This window comes from Oncorhynchus tshawytscha, linkage group LG22 (assembly GCF_018296145.1).
Source record: "Oncorhynchus tshawytscha isolate Ot180627B linkage group LG22, Otsh_v2.0, whole genome shotgun sequence".
NCBI classification, from domain to species: Eukaryota; Metazoa; Chordata; class Actinopteri; order Salmoniformes; family Salmonidae; genus Oncorhynchus; species Oncorhynchus tshawytscha.
The window spans coordinates 37,309,037-37,328,758 of NC_056450.1; the positions used below are offsets into that span (position 1 = coordinate 37,309,037).

General features: G+C 43.3%; 1 protein-coding gene across 1 annotated transcript in view; it reads right to left on the reverse strand.

Annotated features, from left to right (window-relative positions):
* Window positions 1–10,330, reverse strand: part of LOC112221483 (kelch domain-containing protein 8B) — a 184,899-nt gene extending 174,569 nt beyond the window's left edge. The window contains exon 1 of the mRNA XM_042304160.1: window positions 9,755–10,330. Within this exon, the coding sequence (XP_042160094.1) occupies window positions 9,755–10,145 (391 nt within the window). The 5' untranslated portion in view covers window positions 10,146–10,330. The remainder of the gene's footprint in view (window positions 1–9,754) is intronic.
* Between the last annotated feature and the right edge of the window lie 9,392 nt (window positions 10,331–19,722).

A 19,722-nucleotide genomic window follows, 5' to 3' on the forward strand; every position in this document is an offset into this window, starting at 1 on the left:
TACATAAGGAGACTATCTCAATGAGCTTTCATAATGAGACACTCATATTCAGTTACTAATTCTCATCAACTCCAGGGGTATTAGTGTGTGTGTGTGTGTGTGGGGGGGACACTGTGTTGGTTGGCAGGAATACTGGACGGTAATATTGGCTATGCTCTGTGCATTCACATCAGACAGACCTAGCATTTTTAGAGAGAGAGAGAGAGAGAGAGAGAGAGAGAGAGATATCGATCCAACAGCCAGTCAACAGGAAGCCTCTTATCCAGTGTCACTTACAGGAGCAATTACCCTAAAGTGCCTTGCTCAAGGACACAGGCTTGGTTACTGGCTCTTAACCGCTAGGCTACCTGACGCCTTTACTAAACCTATAAATCATCCATGGATCCTACTTTAAAGCAGTGATCCTCATTCCTGCTTCTGGAAAGATACAGCTGCATGTTTTTGTCCCAGATCAGCAGTGAAACACCTGATCTGAGAATAATTACAGTCTAAGGACTGATAAGCTAACTAATGGCTGCAGGTTTGTGAGTGAAAACATGGGCTCTTTCGAAATGAAAACCGCTGAATACAAAACGAAATATATATTTATTTCCAAAGATGAGACGGAAGTTCAATACCCACCCTCCTGTTCCTGTTTTGTATTCCCTTTAAATCGCCATAGAAACGTGGTTACAGGCAATGAAAGCCAAGGATCTGGAGGGAAAGCGACAAAAGTATCAAGCTGATTTTGATTGGTCAGACCGGCGGAAAACACCTACGAATGGTACCACCTCACAACAGCAAATATGGTCGAGATACAACCAAGAGCGGCGCAGTCTAAACTAGCAACGGTCACAGCAAATTAAACGTTCTTATTTCATCAACACTGTCAAGTACAAATATATTAAAGTAATAATATTGTAGAGAACAATCCCATGTTTAATTATATGTCATTTATAATGACATAGAGTAAAGAAAACCAGGTTTTGATATTCATTTCGTAGCACCCTCTTGAGTTGCCCCGTTTTTCTCTACATTACACAGCAGTAAGTGAGTGAACGCCCAAAAATATATATACAAACGATTTGATGAAACATTGAATTTGGCTTTAACTGCCATAGCTCTTAGAACCACATTAAATAACATATGAATAAATGGTATATCATAAAGTCTATGTGATGCAGAGAACCTTGAGAAGCCAGTTTTAGCACCCTTAAATGTCATGAAAGATAGATTTATAGTATAAATGTACACCCTAGAGATTTCTGATATCTCTCAGCTATAGGTCAGACACTTCAAAACCTTGTTCCTTAGGATTTATTTTATGGTTTATAACTCCTTTAAGATTCTTTTTTTTACAGCACCAGTACCCCAGTCCCTCTAGGATTACGCTGGTATCTTTCGTGATATTTGCAGATAAAAATGCTTAATTTTGCTGCAGCAATTCTGACATTTTTTCATGGTGATATGCTATGATTTTGTTCCAATTCGTCATGAAAATACCCTGACGAGGCAACATTTTTGTTGCCGTATGGCTTGATTGAAACATTATGTTGGAAATGTGTGGTGGATGGTTGAAATTGTGAGTCCTATTTTTGTACTGAAGTGATGGATCAGTTTTATGCGATTACATTGCAATGATTTTATGAGGAAATACTGCAATTGGTCAAATTTACAAGCCCTCGCATAATAGGCGGAAAATTGTTGATTATGCAAATTAAAAAGGTTGCATTCGCAGAATCGTGGAATCCATGAGGGACTATAACCATCAAACTCTGGAGCTCCACTGCTTTCCTCAAAGCTCCACTGCATTCTTTCATTGTTCCACTCTAATCAGGGACTGACTTAGACCTGGGACGGGTGCAATGTGTGCGAAATAATTATCAGGTAGAAAAGAAAAACATCAAGTTTTGAACCTCCAACACACTACCTGTCACGGCCGTCAAAAGAAGTGGACCAAAGTGCAGCGTGGTGAGCGTACATTTTATTTTATAATGTCGCCAACAAAACAACAAATGAAAGACACAACCGTGAAGCTTACAGGGCTTTAGTGCCACAAACCAAGTCAACTACCCACACTGAAGGAGGGGAAAAGGGCTGCCTAAGTATGATTCCCAATCAGAGACAACGATAGACAGCTGTCCCTGATTGAGAACCATACCCGGCCAAAACATAGAAATAAAGAAACCTAGAAAACAAAAAATAGAATGCCCACCCCACATCACACCCTGACCTAACCAAATAGAGAAATAAAACGTCTCTCTAAGGTCAGGGCGTGACACTACCACTTTATCTGTGATTGAAATGTACTGTGAAACAAAAATATCCTACTGCACATGAAAAAAATGCAATTTGTGTCTATTTCACAATAATGTGTGATAGTGGGTTAGGACCTTGTAGGGTAAGAGTTATCCATGGACTATAACATCCTCACGCTTTTGTTAGCTCACTCAAGCTCCTAGAACTCCTGGCCTGACTCCTAGAACTCCTGGCCTGACTCCTAGAACTCCTGGCCTGACTCCTAGAACTCCTGGCCTGAATCCTAGAACTCCTGGCATGACTCATGCCTTCCATTACATACATCTATGCTATCTACCCCCCACCACCACCACCTTGACGTTTGTGTTTCTGCTCTTCGGGTGACATCAAATTCATTATGGGTGACATCACATTTATTATGGGTGACATCACATACGTTATGGGTGACATCACATACGTTATGGGTGACATCACATACATTATGGGTGACATCACATACGTTATGGGTGACATCACATACGTTATGGGTGACATCACATACATTATGAACGCACAACAGAATCCTGTCAGTCAGCAAAATTGATGAGCATTGTGTGTGCATAAGGCGTGGACGAGTCAGTACGAGACTGTATAAAATGTCTCAGTGACACTGTGCTGTGCTGATGCCCTTAAGAAAATAGCTTGACCTCATCTAGTGAAATAGCCAGAGGAGACGAATGGGTCTGGGGGGGTTCCAGTAGTTGTTAAATAGACTTGTTTCTTGTCAGAAAACAGTAACTAGTGTAGAGTGAAGGTGTACTTCAACTACGATCTGAAACTGCATCTGAGAATGTAATGTTCTATGACCTACTGGATATTATTCTATTAGGCTCTGATTTTAGCTAAGGGTAATTCATATCCCTAGATAGAGAGGAGGCTGTGTAAGCCACTGTGAATGTGGAGGTTAAACAATGTGATTCTGTCAGTTTGGCGCTCCTTCCCACCCCAGACGATACAGTATCCCTGCCTCGTGCTAAGGTTAAGGCTGTCTAGTCCACAGTGCAGAGGCACGGCACAGGCATCCTAACCCCCCCCCACCCCTCCTCTCTCCTGGGTGAAGGAAACTTCCAGAAAGGGAAATGAGCTTGAGAAGCTGCAGTGCAAAGCATCAGCCACACACACACACACACACACACACACACACTCCCTCTTAAGATACTTCACTAGCAAACTTTCTCTTTGTGGTGGGTTTATTTGCTCTCTCCCTGAGCATCACATCAGCCACAAGTAAAGCCCTGGGGTTTCTACCATAATATAAGTAGCTTTGCTGGGAGTGTGAGTGTGTGTCAGGATAGGGCAGCCAGCCCCTACAGGCAAGATAAAGAGGGAGACTTCACTGTCTGGAGACCTCTGACTTTGTATTTAATTAAAATCCAACCTAATCTAAAGACAGCATTATTTAATTGCCAAAGTTATGTGATTTTACAAGTTTTTAAGCACAGAGGATCAGGTTTCAGAAGCTGTGCAAAAAAATACTTAAATCACATGGGCTGTACTGTGTCTCCCAGAATAGCAGGCATTATGCTTCAGCAGCATACATCAACATTTTTCCTATTAAGGTCTGGTGTACAGACAGATTATCACACATGGGAGGAGGGCGGGAGGAGGGCGGGGGAGGGCGGGGAGTGGAGGAGACACTACTGGGACAGGAGGGGATAGAGGGGATAGAGTGGAGGAGACACTACTGGGACAGAGAGGAGGATAGAGAGGAGGATAGAGAGGAGGAGACACTACTGGGATAAAGAGGAGGATAGAGAGGAGGAGACACTACTGGGATAGAGAGGAGGATAGAGAGGAGGAAACACTACTGGGATAAAGAGGAGGATAGAGAGGAGGAGACACTACTGGGATAGAGAGGAGGATAGAGAGGAGGAGACACTACTGGGATAGAGAGGAGGATAGAGAGGAGGATAGAGAGGAGGATAGAGAGGAGGATAGAGAGGAGGATAGAGAGGAGGAGAGAGGAGGATAGAGAGGAGGAGACACTACTGGGACAGAGAGAGGAACATACTGGGATAGAGAGGATAGAGAGGAGGAAACACTACTGGGATAGAGGAGGGGAGAGGATAGAGAGGAGGAAACACTACTGGGATAGAGAGGAGGATAGAGAGGAGGAAACACTACTGGGATAGAGAGGAGGAGGATAGAGAGGAGGAAACACTACTGGGATAGAGAGGAGGAAACACTACTGGGATAGAGAGGAGGATAGAGAGGAGGAGACACTACTGGGATAGAGAGGATGATAGAGAGGAGGAGACTGGGAGAGAGGAGGAAACACTACTGGGATAGAGAGGAGGATAGAGAGGAGGAGACACTACTGGGATAGAGAGGAGGATAGAGAGGAGGAGACACTACTGGGATAGAGAGGAGGATAGGAGGAGGAACACTACTGGGATAGAGAGGAGGATAGAGAGGAGGATAGAGAGGAGGAGACACTACTGGGATAGAGAGGAGGATAGAGAGGAGGAGACACTACTGGGATAGAGAGGAGGATAGGAGGAGGAGACACTACTGGGATAGAGAGGAGGATAGAGAGGAGGAGACACTACTGGGATAGAGAGGAGGAGACACTACTGGGATAGAGAGGATGATAGAGAGGAGGAAACACTACTGGGATAGAGAGGAGGATAGAGAGGAGGAGACACTACTGGGATAGAGAGGAGGAGACACTACTGGGATAGAGAGGATGATAGAGAGGAGGAGACACTACTGGGATAGAGAGGAGGATACTGGGATAGAGGAGGATAGAGAGGAGGAGACACTACTGGGATAGAGAGGAGGATAGAGAGGAGGAGACACTACTGGGATAGAGAGGAGGATAGAGAGGAGGAGACACTACTGGGATAGAGAGGAGGATAGAGAGGAGGAGACACTACTGGGATAGAGAGGAGGATAGAGAGGAGGAGACACTACTGGGATAGAGAGGAGGATAGAGAGGAGGATAGAGAGGAGGAGACACTACTGGGATAGAGAGGAGGATAGAGAGGAGGATAGAGAGGAGGAGACACTACTGGGATAGAGAGGATGATAGAGAGGAGGATAGAGAGGAGGAGACACTACTGGGATAGAGAGGAGGATAGAGAGGAGGAGACACTACTGGGATAGAGAGGAGGATAGAGAGGAGGATAGAGAGGAGGAGACACTACTAGAGAGGGATAGAGAGGAGGATAGAGAGGAGGAAACACTACTGGGATAGAGAGGAGGATAGAGAGGAGGATAGAGAGGAGGAGACACTACTGGGATAGAGAGGAGGATAGAGAGGAGGATAGAGAGGAGGAGACACTACTGGGATAGAGAGGAGGATAGAGAGGAGGAGACACTACTGGGATAGGGACAATGAGCTCCGATGCGAACCTAAACTGGCTCAATTACTGCTGCAGGCACACAGACAATTCTGAAAGCCCCAAAAACGCCCCGTGTGTAATGCTTTCCTATTCAGTCAGGTTCACTGATCCTCATGTTCAATCAAAAACACTCACAGCAAGATCACAGGGGAAAGGGGTGGAGGGGGAGGTCACTCAGCAAGATCACAGGGAAAAGGGGTGGAGGGGGAGGTCACTCAGCAAGATAACAGGCTGAAGAGGGGCCACTCAGCAAGGTCACACCTGGTGGGCTGTGGTCAGAGGGGTTCGCTCAAGCACAGCAGGCCTCACTGGGTGTGTGTGTGTGTGTGTGTGTGTGTGTGTGTGTGTGTGTGATGTGTGGTGTGTGGTGTGTGTGTGTGTGTGTGTGTGTGTGTGTGTGTGTGTGTGTGTGTGTGTGTGTGTGTGTGTGGTGTGGTGTGGTGTGGTGTGTGTGTGTGTGCTTTAGACATAATGTAGAGTCCATGGCTCGACGAACTTGAGGCTGTTCTGAGGGCAAAAGGGACGCAACTGAATATTAGGAAGGTGTTCCTAATGTTTTGTAAACTCAGTGTATATGACTGTATTTTTGCATATTAAGAAGTTTGCCTTAAAAGTCCTGCTGTGCTTATTAAAAAACGTAGTCATGAGATCAGTGTTTTCAGGCTGTAAGATATAAAGATCTTCAAAACATTAATTCATTACAATCTTTTTGTTGTATTCATGAGTGTCCCAGGGGACATTGCCACAGTGGCTTCATGTCCTGCAATGTCCTGCAGTGTCTGTCTGTCTGCCATCTGACAGACTGGAGGGTGGCCAACAACACAGGGCCAACAACACAGTTCTCTGTCTAAGAGAAACCACGCCATTTTCTATCTCACTTATTTGGGTGTTGTTGTTATTCACATAACTGTGGCACTGTAAAGGAGCTGCAGAACACATACGAAACAAGCCATCAAGACAATATGTTCAGATCGACCCAAACTTAAATTATGTGTTCAGATTGACCCCAAAAAACAGCCTTTTAGCATATCATACAAAGTGTTTGAGACCCTACCTGCTCAGAAATATTTTAATAAATTATCTAGCTAGCAAGAACCAAAGCGTGGTGCCACCAAACGAGGACATAACAGACTATATAAGTGAGCCAAGTGCTTTGCAGTAATTGCCAGAGGAAGTTCTAAAACATGGTGAAAATATAACCTGGTGGGATGACAGCACTGTGAAACTGCTTTTTAATCAGGCTAGTAGCAGGCCGGCCAATAGGGAAGGCATGACAGTTCATCAAAAGACTACAGCCAGTGTTTGGAATAATCTTAGAAATGAGGCTCATATTAAGTAGAAAGGAAACAGCAACAATAAAAAAAAAAACTTAAGCCCAGGGGCGGTTCCAGGCATAAGCAACACAAGCGGTTGCTTAGGGCCCTCAGCTGCTAGAGAGCCCCCCGACCAACAAGAAATAAATAAGAATAATAAACATTTTAGGAACTCAGTCGGGGTCTCAACTAAGGAGAGCATAAAGAGTAGAATAAACCAGGTGCCATTTCAACATTTGTTTGTGCTTCAGCAGTATTTTTCTTGTTACTGACAGTCACTCAATGGTAGTTAGTCTAGCCAGGTATCTAAGCTTGTAGTCATGGCTGAATACTGCACGGGCCCTAACCTCCAGAGGGCCCTGACCTCCAGGGGGGCCCCCATTGATTTTGTTAGTCATTCTCACTCAGATATCATATTGACATGGCATAAATCATGACAAAATGTGTAGAATTGCATGAAATTAGCTTTAAAATAACAATTTATCTCCACCCCATGTAAAAAATGTGTAGAACAACAGGAAGAGAGTAGAAAAGGGCCTAACCCCTGTCTTCAGCGTTCACTGCAGCTGATGCAGCACCAGCTATAAGTAGGGCCATGTTTTCTGCACAATCATGTGACACGGCAAGATTTTATCCTGTATTTTAAGCCTTTTCCAGAAATGAGAATGACATCAAACATGAAAGCGATTGTCTGAGGATGGAGCTGGACCATCTGACATAAAAAAGATAAGAGGACAGTTTGATGAAAAGGCTTTAAATAAAAAGGTTCAAATGCAGGCATGTCGCATGATGGCGTGAAACAGAGGGCCCTGGCAGCAACAGAAGAGGAGGTAGTCACAGGTTGGCAAGGCGACGCAACCACTGTCACTCTAAATACAATGCTGTTGTAACTTTTGCTCCCTGGGTGGCTCTTCGCCTCCAACACACACACAATCTTGCTGACTCACATCTTTAAAAAACAAACTTACACCCAGTTGTTGCCAAGCAACAGCAATGCTCGCTTGAAAATAAATCAAGATTAAAAAAAAAACTGTGGAAGGTGAGAGGAGGGGGCGGTGATACAGCTGTGTATTGTGCATGATGTTCTGGAGGGTCGAGGGAGGGGCTGGCCTCAAGAGCCCACAGCCAATCATCTGCCAGAGTGAGAGAGCCATCAGGAAGCATCATTGGGAGAAGTTGAGATGTTGGGAAGCTTAGAGCACAGGTCAGAGCCTCAGCTCTGCTTATTATACACATCACACAGCTGCCAGTCCACACACACACACGCACACACACACACATGCACACACACACACACACACACACCACTTTCAGGCCTTATTGCTCTGACACACAGTAAGATGTAACACTAACTTGGAGAAGAACTCTATTAAAAGACTATTGAAGTGGATGTTTTAACTTTTAACCAGACCTGGGTTGGATTATTAGTTATTTCAAATACTTATTTTATGTGTATTTTAATATTCTTAAAATAATGTGGCCCAAATCAACTACTTCTATTGGAAGTATTTAAAAGTATATAAATAGCATAATATTTGAAAGTATTTTCAAATACTTATTTCAAATACTATTTTCCACAATGCAGTATCAATAACAATGTAATACAACAACAACAAAAAAGTTTGAAAAAAAAAAAAACACAAGATAAAAATATAAGAAAAAACCAAGATGGAGTGTATCACAGACAAGGATTTAAACAGAACAGCATCTAATGTCTGTGGAGAAAGACGAAGGACCGTGTTTAACCATGGCTTCACTCTCTTTCCTACCCAGGGATACTTCAGAAAACCAAACGAAAACAACACTGGTGCTTCGCCTGCTGTTTTCTATCACCAGTACTATCGCTCAGTACTATGACCATGAAAGGTCATTGTATTGCAGCCGTCTGCTTAAGTAGTGTACTCACCATCTCAGAACGGAAGCGGATCTTGTACGTAAACAGAAAGCAACAAGGAAAACTGCAGAGAAACACTCAAAGCTAAACAGCCATATGTCTTCTCTCTCTCCAGGGGCTCTTCAAACTGTATAACATTCATCACCTGAGAACTATCAGGCCTCGGGGAGATCTAAAATAAAGATTTTTGTCTATCCAGTATGGTTACTTAATCAAGATGAGGCAATCTTCTACAGCTTGAGAAAACGGAAGTTCCTGACTATGCACTACAATCTTAAAGATCTTAGTGACACTTTAGTCAATTAGAAATTAACAGAAATCTGCTCCTGAGAAAGCTTAAAGGAATACTGTGAGATTCTGGAAGTTCTACATACATTGTGTAGAAGGCCATTGGCTAGAAGGTATTGTCGAATCAGAAGTTCTACATACATTGTGTAGAAGGCCATTGGTTAGACGGTATTGTCGAATCAGAAGTTCTACATACATTGTGTAGAAGGCCATTGGTTAGACGGTATTGTCGAATCAGAAGTTCTACATACATTGTGTAGAAGGCCATTGGCTAGAAGGTATTGTCGAATCAGAAGTTCTACATACATTGTGTAGAAGGCCATTGGCTAGAAGGTATTGTCGAATCAGAAGTTCTACATACCCAGGGTTAGATGAACTCGTGGATACCATGTATGCGGTATGAAGCAAGTTAGAAGTTGTTTCGCGAGACAATGCTAACTAGCGTTAGCGCAATGACTGGAAGTCTACAGATACGGTAGCATCGCGCAGTATCTCTTTAACAATGCTGTGGAGAGCTTTTTCCAGTACTGAAGATAATTCCTTATCCTATTTGTTAAGTGGGGGTTTTAGGCTCTCAATCTGATTGTGTATTATCCTGTTGCAGCAGTCGTACAGTACCGTATAAGGTGGACTCTTACCTTTCTCTATAGAGGTGATGCCCATGGAGGGCTGTCCCAGGCTGGCCCTCCTCTCCCACTTGCCCTCGTCAGGGTTGTAGACCTCCACGGAGGACAGGGGGCTCTGCTGGAGGTCCATGCCCCCCATCACCATCACCTGACCCCCCAGGGCCACCGCCGACGCCCCCGCCCGGGCTGTAGGGAGCGGAGGAAGCTGGGTCCATGTCTGGCTCTCTATGTCCAGCACCTCAGCAGTATCTAAAGGCAGGCCTGTTTCACTGCATCCTCCCAGAACATAGAGCAGGCCACCGTGGAACACAGGGGTGCAGTAGACCCTGCATGAGGACATGGGGGGGAACACCTCCCAGTACAGGGACTTGACAGGGCTCACTGCCATCTCAAGTACAGGCATCTCTCCTGAGGCTGGCAGTGGTGGTGGGTCATTACAACAAGGATGGGGTGGGGCGGGGGGATAAAAAACAGACAAACAAAAACAACAAAGAGAGAAGCAGGGGCACTGCGGAACAGCCTCCTTTCTTGCTGCGCTGCTACATGATGCCCTGTCTAAAACGAGAGAGGGCGTGAGAGAGAGAGAGGGGGGGGACAGAGAGATAGACGGGGGGGAGGGACAGAGAGAGAGGGAGTGTGACAGAGAGAGAGAGAGAGTGTGACAGAGAGAGAGAGAGAGAGCGAGAGCGCGAGAGAGAGCGCGAGAGAGAGAGAGGGAGTGTGACAGAGAGAGGGAGGGAGAGAGGGGGGGTAGGGGGACTACCTCAGCAATCTGCCAGATGCTTCCACTCCACTCCACCAAATGATTTATTCATTTATTACTGATCTTTTAGTGCAGGGGACCATCTGCCCTTTCTTTCCCTGTATTCACTCCATCCAAGGGCCTTTATCTTGGTTTTAAAAAATCACTGCAGTTGATTAGTGTGTGCTACTCTCCAGGGAGGAATATGTTTTGTGAAGGCTTTCTGTGGCGAACACACTTAAAAGGTGTGCCTGGCTTTATGCATAATCCCTGTGAAACGTTATTGTCAAGTGGGAGATTGAGTAAGATCATAAAACTGGGGAGTAAAATGAACCTGTGATCACGTTCTCAGCCAAAGGCAATTATCATGGGCTCCAGCTACTATATGAATCGGGTGAAGAGGGTAATGACAAAACAAAGAAAAACCAAACAAAGTCTTTAAATGAAAACTCTTGAGTATAATGGGAACAAGCTCTCGGGGTCGGACAGAATCTTTCTAATCAGACCAAAAATCCCAGAAGGCAGCTGTCAACGGTCGACTGGGACTGAAGAGTACCGTCTGTCCCACTTGGACACAGTGCGGCTCCCACAGAGATACCTGGCCTGTGTGGAAGAAGAGAAAACAGCCAGGCCTCTGACCCTGTGGAAGATTCAGCCGTGGACAGCCAGCGCTGTGACATTTACAGTCAGGGCCAGGCCAGGAGGTCCAGGGGGGGAGGTAGAGATCTGGAACAGCACGACCCACACACCAGCAGCACGACCCACTCTAAAGGTCACTGCTTCCACTGGGACTTTCAGGAATCGGATCGCACTGACAGAAAGTGTCATTGGCGCACAAGCATTGTTAATTATTTAAACGGAGAGAGTATGTGACAGGAATGGGTGTTGTGGAAGGAGAGGTAAATAAAAGGTATAGGGAAGAGAAGTGAAAAAAGAGGGAGATACAAGTTTTAAAAAAGATAGAGGGGGGGGGGGACAGGGAAAGACAGGTATGGGTAGGATGTAGAGAGATCCTTAGAGACACGCTGGTGCGAGGCTACTGGAGTCTGAGTCCATCTAAAACAGCTATGACGAGAATGCAGGGAGTAGTTTGTCGACTCGGAGAGAGCGGACACACAGATATCTCAGATGAGATCCCCTGGTGTGTTTGCAGAATGAGGAGGCTCTATCAGAGGAAACCCCCCCGTCAGCTTCTGCACAGCCTTCACAGGTGTATCTTCCTCTTAGGCTTCGTGTGTATCCATCTCGGACACACTCTGAACACTCCGGAACTCTGGGCCTTGTTGTTCAATTACAAGGTACCTATGTATTCCTGAACAGCGCACTAGGTCTACGTGTTAGTTCAGTTGAGACATCATTAAACAAACAAATGAGCTGGAAACACAACGCCTTTTCAGCACTGCAGGCAAAACTGTTCGCCAGAGGTGAAAGCAAACTTTTTTCCCCCTTCGTCATCAGAGTCGGTGGATTACAAATGCAGGAGGGGTGTTATAGAGACAGGACTTGTTTGTATTCCAGGAGCAGAACTCTGACTCTCCCACGGCTATCTCTTGTTGCTGTTACTCCGTGGCTGGTGTAGTCCAGGGGTGTAGTCCAGGGGAGTTGTGTTGCTGCAGAACAGGTCGTGGAGGAGCTTACCTAAGCTCTCATTGCTACAGGAGGGGGGAAAAAACAAACAAGACAGAACAAGAGAAAAACTATCAATTAACTTGTAGGTATAACGTGGAGAGATCAAAAGATGGAGAGATACAGAATGAGAGAGAGAGAACCAGTACTGCCTCCTCAGGTGGGACTACATATTATGTAATTAGATCTGGCTAAACCAAATCCCAACAGAACGAACCACAGTGCAATCAAGTCCGTTGACGACATCAGTCAGATGCTCTTTTGATGACACCCCTCACATTGAAAAGGACATCAGCAACAGGAAATAGGCTTGACTTTGTTCATTGGTACATCTATATTGCAACATTGTTCTAATCTAGTGCCACTATATTTCCCGTGGAGTAGGTAGCGGATATTATTGTTTTTGTCCCCCAAACCATTTGAGCTGCAGTGTATGACCTTAATCTAGATTTCATCTCGTTGATGTGTTTTCCTCTCAATAGGAGAATTCAAAGCCCTTGACTGCAGGCTCAGTCAAGGCCCCTAATACTGAGATCAGTACCATGACAACAACACTATACCAGAAAGACTTGTATATACGCCTCGCTCACTTAACATCTCTTTATATGTCAGACAGTCAACTGATGTTCATTACATTCTTCAAAAACAACATACAAATACCAAGTAAATATTTCTAATACATGTAAACAGAAGTATCTTTGAATGGCAGATATTGCATTCGAGTTTGAGATATTGTGGACTGCACTGGTTTGTACGTGCAAATGCAAATTAAAAAACGTCAACAGAAATCTTAATATAGCTTATCTACATGTCTTTAATGTGTAAATTCGGTCTTTTCACGACTGTATTGCACCTCCTTTTGTTATCTTCTGAGGCCCTTACCCTCTTCCCCTCTTTTCATCCCTTTATATCCCTGTGACCCCCCCCCACCCATCTCTTTGAGCAGACAGAGACCCTATGAAACAGGGAGAGAGAACGAGAGAGACAAAGAGAGATACTGTCTGGCTTTAGACCCAGTATCCTACTCCCAGCCACTGAAACACGATCAGAACCCCAGCCCCAGCAAACCAAAACTGGTTCTTTGAAAGTTCCCAGAACATTCGTTAGGTCGCGGCAAATGTTCTCGTAACACAAATACTGTCCAGTCGTGCTGATGATTATACAATGTCAGTATGAAAAATTCGCCTGATGTTGCAAGAACGTTCCTAGAACAAGCCTGCCGATATCAAGCCTGCCGATGAGGATGTGGTGATTGACAGAGTCGAAAGCACTTGGCTCAATGAATACGGCTGCACAGTAATATCTCTTATCGATGGCGGTTATGATGTCGCTTAGGACCTTGAGCATGGCTGAGGTGCACCCATGACCAGCTCTGAAACCAGATTGCATAGCGGAGAAGGTATGGTCGGATTCGAAATGGTCGGTAATCTGTTTGTTAACTTGGCTTTCGAAGACCTTAGAAAGGCAGGGTAGGATAGATATAGGTCTGTAGCAGTTTGGGTCAAGAGTGGCCCCCCTTTTGAATAGAGGGGATGACCGCAGCTGCTTTCCAATCTTTGGGAATCTCAGACGACACGAAAGAGAGGTTGAACAGGCTAGTAATAGGGGTTGCAACAATTTCGAGCAGATCATTTTAGAAAGAAAGGGTCCAGATTGTCTAGCCCGGCTGATTTATAGGGGTCCAGATTTTGCTGCTCTATTTTGCAGCTCTTTCAGAACATCAGCTGACTGGATTTGGGAGAAAGAGAAATGGGGAAGGCTTGGGCGAGTTGCTGTGGGGGGTGCCGTGCTGTTGAACAGGGTAGGGGTAGCCAGGTGGAAAGCATGGCCAGTCGTAGAAAAATGCTTATTGAAATGATCAATTATAGTGGATTTATCGGTGGTGACAGTGTTTCCTATCCTCAGTGCAGTGGGCAGCTGGGAGGAGGTGTTCTTATTCTCTATGGACTTGAATATATCTGTTATATCTGCTATATCTGTTCCTGGTTCTAAATTTCTTGAATGGGGCATGCTTATTTAAGATGGTGAGGAAGGCATTTTAAAAAAAGAACCAGGAACCTCTACTGACGGGATGAGGTCAATATCCTTCCAGGATACCCCGGCCAGGTCGATTAGAAAGGCCTGCTCGCAGAAGTGTTTCAGGGAGCGTTTGACAGTGATGAGTGGAGGTCGTTTGACCGCGGACCCATAGCGGATACAGGCAATGAGGCAGTGATCGCTGAGATCCTGGTTGAAAACAGCAGAGGTGTATTTAGAGGGCAAGTTGGTTAGGATGATATCTATGAGGGTGCCCGTGATTACGGCTTTGAGGTGGTACCTGGTAGGTTCATTGATAATTTGTGTGAGATTGAATTTAAATAGATTAGAATACATCCCCATTATGTTTCTCTGCAGATTGAATGGCTTTTCGGCGGGGGGGGGGAGTATTTCTATCTTATTAAAGTGTTCCCATCCTCTTTGTTTGTTGTGTACTTTTAACACTGTGTTTCCATCACGTGTTGAGAAAGTTTAATGAAATGTGACTTTAGTTGGATAGAACTTTAAATAACTTTAAATAACTATGAAATACAGGCTCAGAACCTTCTAACTACATTCAATTATTTATTTATTTTATCTCAATTTCCAATCAAAACACATACATTCGTGCAATACCCATTCTGAAAAATTATAATACATATATGATGCATACATATATAATACAATTCTAATACATATATAATACATACATATATAATACAATTAGAATACATATATAATACAATTATAATACATATATAATACAATTAGAATACATATATAATACAATTAGAATACAATTCTAATACAATTCTAATACATATATAATACAATTCTAATACAATTATAATACAATTCTAATACATATATAATACAATTCTAATACATATATAATACAATTATAATACATATATAATACAATTATAATACATATATAATACAATTTTAATACAATTATAATACAATTCTAATACATATATAATACAATTAGAATACATATATAATACAATTATAATACATATATAATACATACATATATAATACAATTATAATACAATTATAATACATATATAATACAATTATAATACATATATAATACAATTAGAATACATATATAATACAATTATAATACATATATAATACATACATATATAATACAATTATAATACAATTATAATACATATATAATACAATTATAATACATATATAATACAATTAGAATACATATATAATACAATTATAATACATATACAAAACCAAAGGTTCAATTAAATAATATTTTATTGATTTAAAAAGGTTAATTGCAGACATTGTTTTAGTGTCAATATCAAATCATTTCTGCCTATAGAGTAAGTCAACATGCCATTTCACTTTTTTCATATTTTGTTACGTTACAAAGTGGGATTAAAATGTATTTATTGTCGGTTATTTTTGTTATTGATCTACACAAAATACTCCATAATGTCAAAGTGAAAAGAAAATGCGATACATTTTTTACAAGTTCATAAAAATCTATTACAAATGTAATTATTAAAATATAGTTTTTGCATAAGTATTCAACCCCTTTGTTTAGGCAAGCCTACTTTAATTAAAAAGTCAAATCTGGCTTAACAAATCACATAAATTAAATGGACTCTGTGTGACATAATAGGGGTTGACTTGACTACCCCTTCCTCTGTCCCCCACACATACAACATCTGTAAGGTCATTCAGTAAAGTATTGAATTTCAAGCACAGATTCAACTACAAAGACCTCACAAAGAAGGGCAGTGATTGATAGACAGGTAACAATAACAAATCTGACATTGAATATACACTACATGGACAAAGTTATGTAGACACCCCTTAAAATGATTGGATTCGGCTATTTCAGCCACACCCGTTGCTGACAGGTGTATAAAATCGAGCACACAGCCATGCAATTTCCATAGACAAATACTGGCAGTAGAATTGCCCGTACTGAAGAGCTCAGTGACTTTCAATGTGGCATCGTCATAGGATGCCACCTTTCCAACACGTCAGTTCATCAAATTTCTGCCCTGCTAGAGCTGCCCCTGGTCAACTGTAAGTGCTGTTATTGTGAAGTGGAAACGACTAAGAGCAACAACGGCTCAGCCACGAAGTGGTAGACCACACAAGCTCACAGAACGGTAGTGATGAAGCGCATACAAAAAGTCTGTCCTCGATTACAACACTCACTACCGAGCTTCAAACTGCCTTTGGAAGCAATGTAAACACCAGAACCGTTTGTCGGGAGCTTCATGAAATGGGTTTCCATGGCCGAGCAGCCACACACAAGCTTAAGATCACCATGCGCAATGCCAAGCGTCAGCTGGAGTGGTGTACAGCTGGAGTGATGAATCACTCTTCACCATCTGGCTGTCCGACAGACAAATCTGGGTTTGGTGGATGCCAGGAGAACGCTACCTGCACCAATGCATAGTGCCAACTGTAAAGCTTGGTGGAGGAGGAATAATGGTCTGGGGCTGTTTGGGCTAAGCCCCTTAGTTCCAGTGAACAGAAATCTTAATGCTACAACATAAAATTACATTCTAAATAATTCTGTGCTTCCAACTTTGTGGCAACAGTTTCAGGAAGGCCCTTTCCTGTTTCATCATGACAATGCCCCCATGCACAAAGCGAGGTCCATACAGAAATGGTTTGTCGAGATTGGTGTGGAAGAACTTGACTGGCCTCCACAGAGCCCTGACCTCAACCCCATCGAACACGTTCGGGATGAATTGGAACACCGACTGCGAACCAGGCCTAATCGCCCAACATCAGTGCCCGACATCACTAATGCTCTTGTGGCTGAATGGAAGCAAGTCCCAGCAGCAATGTTCCAACATCTAGTGGAAACCTTGCCAGAAGAGTGGAGGCTGTTATTGTAGCAAAGGGGGGGGACCAACTCCATTTTAACGCCCATGATTTTGGAATGAGATGTTCCACAAACAGGTGTCCACATACTTTTGGACATGTAGTGTATCTTTAACCATGGTGAAGTTAATAATTATGTTGTGGATAATGTATTAAACAACACAGGCACATCAAATACGTAGTGTTCCGTCTGAACTGAGCTGCAGAACAGAAAGTAAACTGATTAGGGATGTCACCATGACATTTGTGATTTTAAAACAGCTCCAGAGTTCAATGGCTGTGATGGGAGAAAAATGAGGATGGATTGACACAACATTGTAACATTGAAAAGAAGAATACAAATATACAGAAATATACAAAACATGAATGTGTATGCAACAAGGCACTAAAGTAATACTGAAAAAAAACATGGCAAAAGAATACCATTTTTTAGGCCTAGTTGCAAAGCCTTGTGTTTGGGGCAAATCTAACATAACACATCACTGAGTAACTGCCTCCTAATTTTCAAGCATGGTGGTGGCTGCATCACGGTATGGGTATGCTTGTCATCGGGCAAAGACTGGGTAGTTTTCCAGGATGAAAATAAAGAGGAAAACCTGCTTCAGTCTGCTTTACACCAGACACTGGAAGAGGAATTCACCTTTCAGCAGGACAATAATCTACAACACAAAGACAACTCTACACTAGAGTTACTTACCAAGAACACAGTGAATCTTCCTGAGTGGCCGAGTTACAGTTTGGATTTAAATCTGCTTGAAAATCTATGGCAAGTCTTAAAAATTGCTGTCAAGCCATGATCCCCAACACCTTGACACAGGTAGAATCATTTTGAAAAGAATAATGGGCGAATATTGCACAAAGCCGGTGTGCAAAGCTCTTATGAGACTTACTCAAGAAGGCTCACAGCTGTAATCATTGCCAAAGGTGTTTCTAACATGTGTTGACTTTATTACACTTATATAATCAAGGTGTGTTTTTTAAATAATATATATTTAATTTTTTCTGTCTTCCACTTTGACATTTGAGTATTTTGTGTAGATCGTTGACAAAAAACAGACAATTAAATCCATTTGAATCCAACTTTGTAACACAATAAGATGTGAAGAAATCCAAGACGTTCTACAAGCAGTATGAGAACAGACTAATCCTACACTAAATTGCACTTTTAAACTGGACTAACTGAAACGGTATTTCTCAGACATGGTATAAAATAGTCTCAGACTTGCCCTAGTCTAGATTTTAAAAGTCTCAATTCAAGAAGGACGACTAGAGTTAATGTAGATATAAGTGAAGGCTTAAATGAAACCTGGCCAGAGGCAGGTGTAACTTCTGATTAATGGATGTTGGCACCCAGGTTGACCTTGACAATGGAGGAAAATGGATCACCTGAACTATTTCAATGATGATCAAAGAGCACCACCAAGGCCAGGCAGAAGGCTGGATTTAGACAGGAGCAACCCACTGAATGATTTTGATTAAATCTATTTCTGTGACCGTTTCCATGTGTACAAAGGAAATGCAGCTGACATTTCTTTGCTTGAGACAAGGCTTTTATCTGACTCTCTTAGGGGAAGGCTCGTCCCTCCTTCCTTACAAGTACTGATCACCTTGAGGTTTTTAACATCTAGAACATTCCATCGTGAAACAGGAAATTTGTGTGGTGTAAGTGATCCGACTGTATGGCAAATAGTCCACAATGTCTGCAATGCTATATGAAAATTGAAAGACAATTACATCAAGTTCCCTGATGCTGCTGCCCAGGCCAACTACTAGAGTTCTATGAATACTAAGATAGACAGCAAGGGCTAAGATAGCCGTCTAAGATAGCCCTTGCTGTCTCTGCCTGGCCGGTTCCCCTCTTTCCACTGGGATTCTCTGCCTCTAACCCTATTACAGGGGCTGAGTCACTGGCTTACTGGTGCTCTTACATGCCGTCCCTAGGAGGGGTGCGTCACTTGAGTGGGTTGAGTCACTGATGTGATCTTCCTGTCTGGGTTGGCGCCCCCCCCTTGGGTTGTGCCGTGGCGGAGATCTTTGTGGGCTATACTCGGCCTTGTCTCAGGATGGTAAGTTGGTGGTTGAAGATATCCCTCTAGTGGTGTGGGGGCTGTGCTTTGGCAAAGTGGGTGAGGTTATATCCTTCCTGTTTGGCCCTGTCCGGGGGTATCATCGGATGGGGCCACAGTGTCTCCTGACCCCTCCTGTCGCAGCCTCCAGCATTTATGCTGCAGTAGTTTATGTGTCGGGGGGCTAGGGTCAGTTTGTTATATCTGGAGTACTTCTCCTGTCTTATCCGGTGTCCTGTGTGAATTTAAGTATGCTCTCTCTAATTCTCTCTTTCTTTCTCTCTCTCAGAGGACCTGAGCCCTAGGACCATGCCCCAGGACTACCTGGCATGACGAGTCCTTGCTGTCCCCATTCCACCTGGCCATGCTGCTGCTCCAGTTTCAACTGTTCTGCCTGCAGCTATGGAATCCTGACCTGTTCACCGGACGTGCTACCTGTCCCAGACATGCTGTTGTCAACTCTCTAGAGACAGCAGGAGCGGTAGAGATACTCTGAATGATCGGCTACGAAAAGCCAACTGACATTTACTCCTGAGGTGCTGACCTGTTGCACGCTCGACAACTACTGTGATTATTATTATTTGACCATGCTGGTCATTTATGAACATTTGAACATCTTGGCCATGTTCTGTTATAATCTCCACCCGGCACAG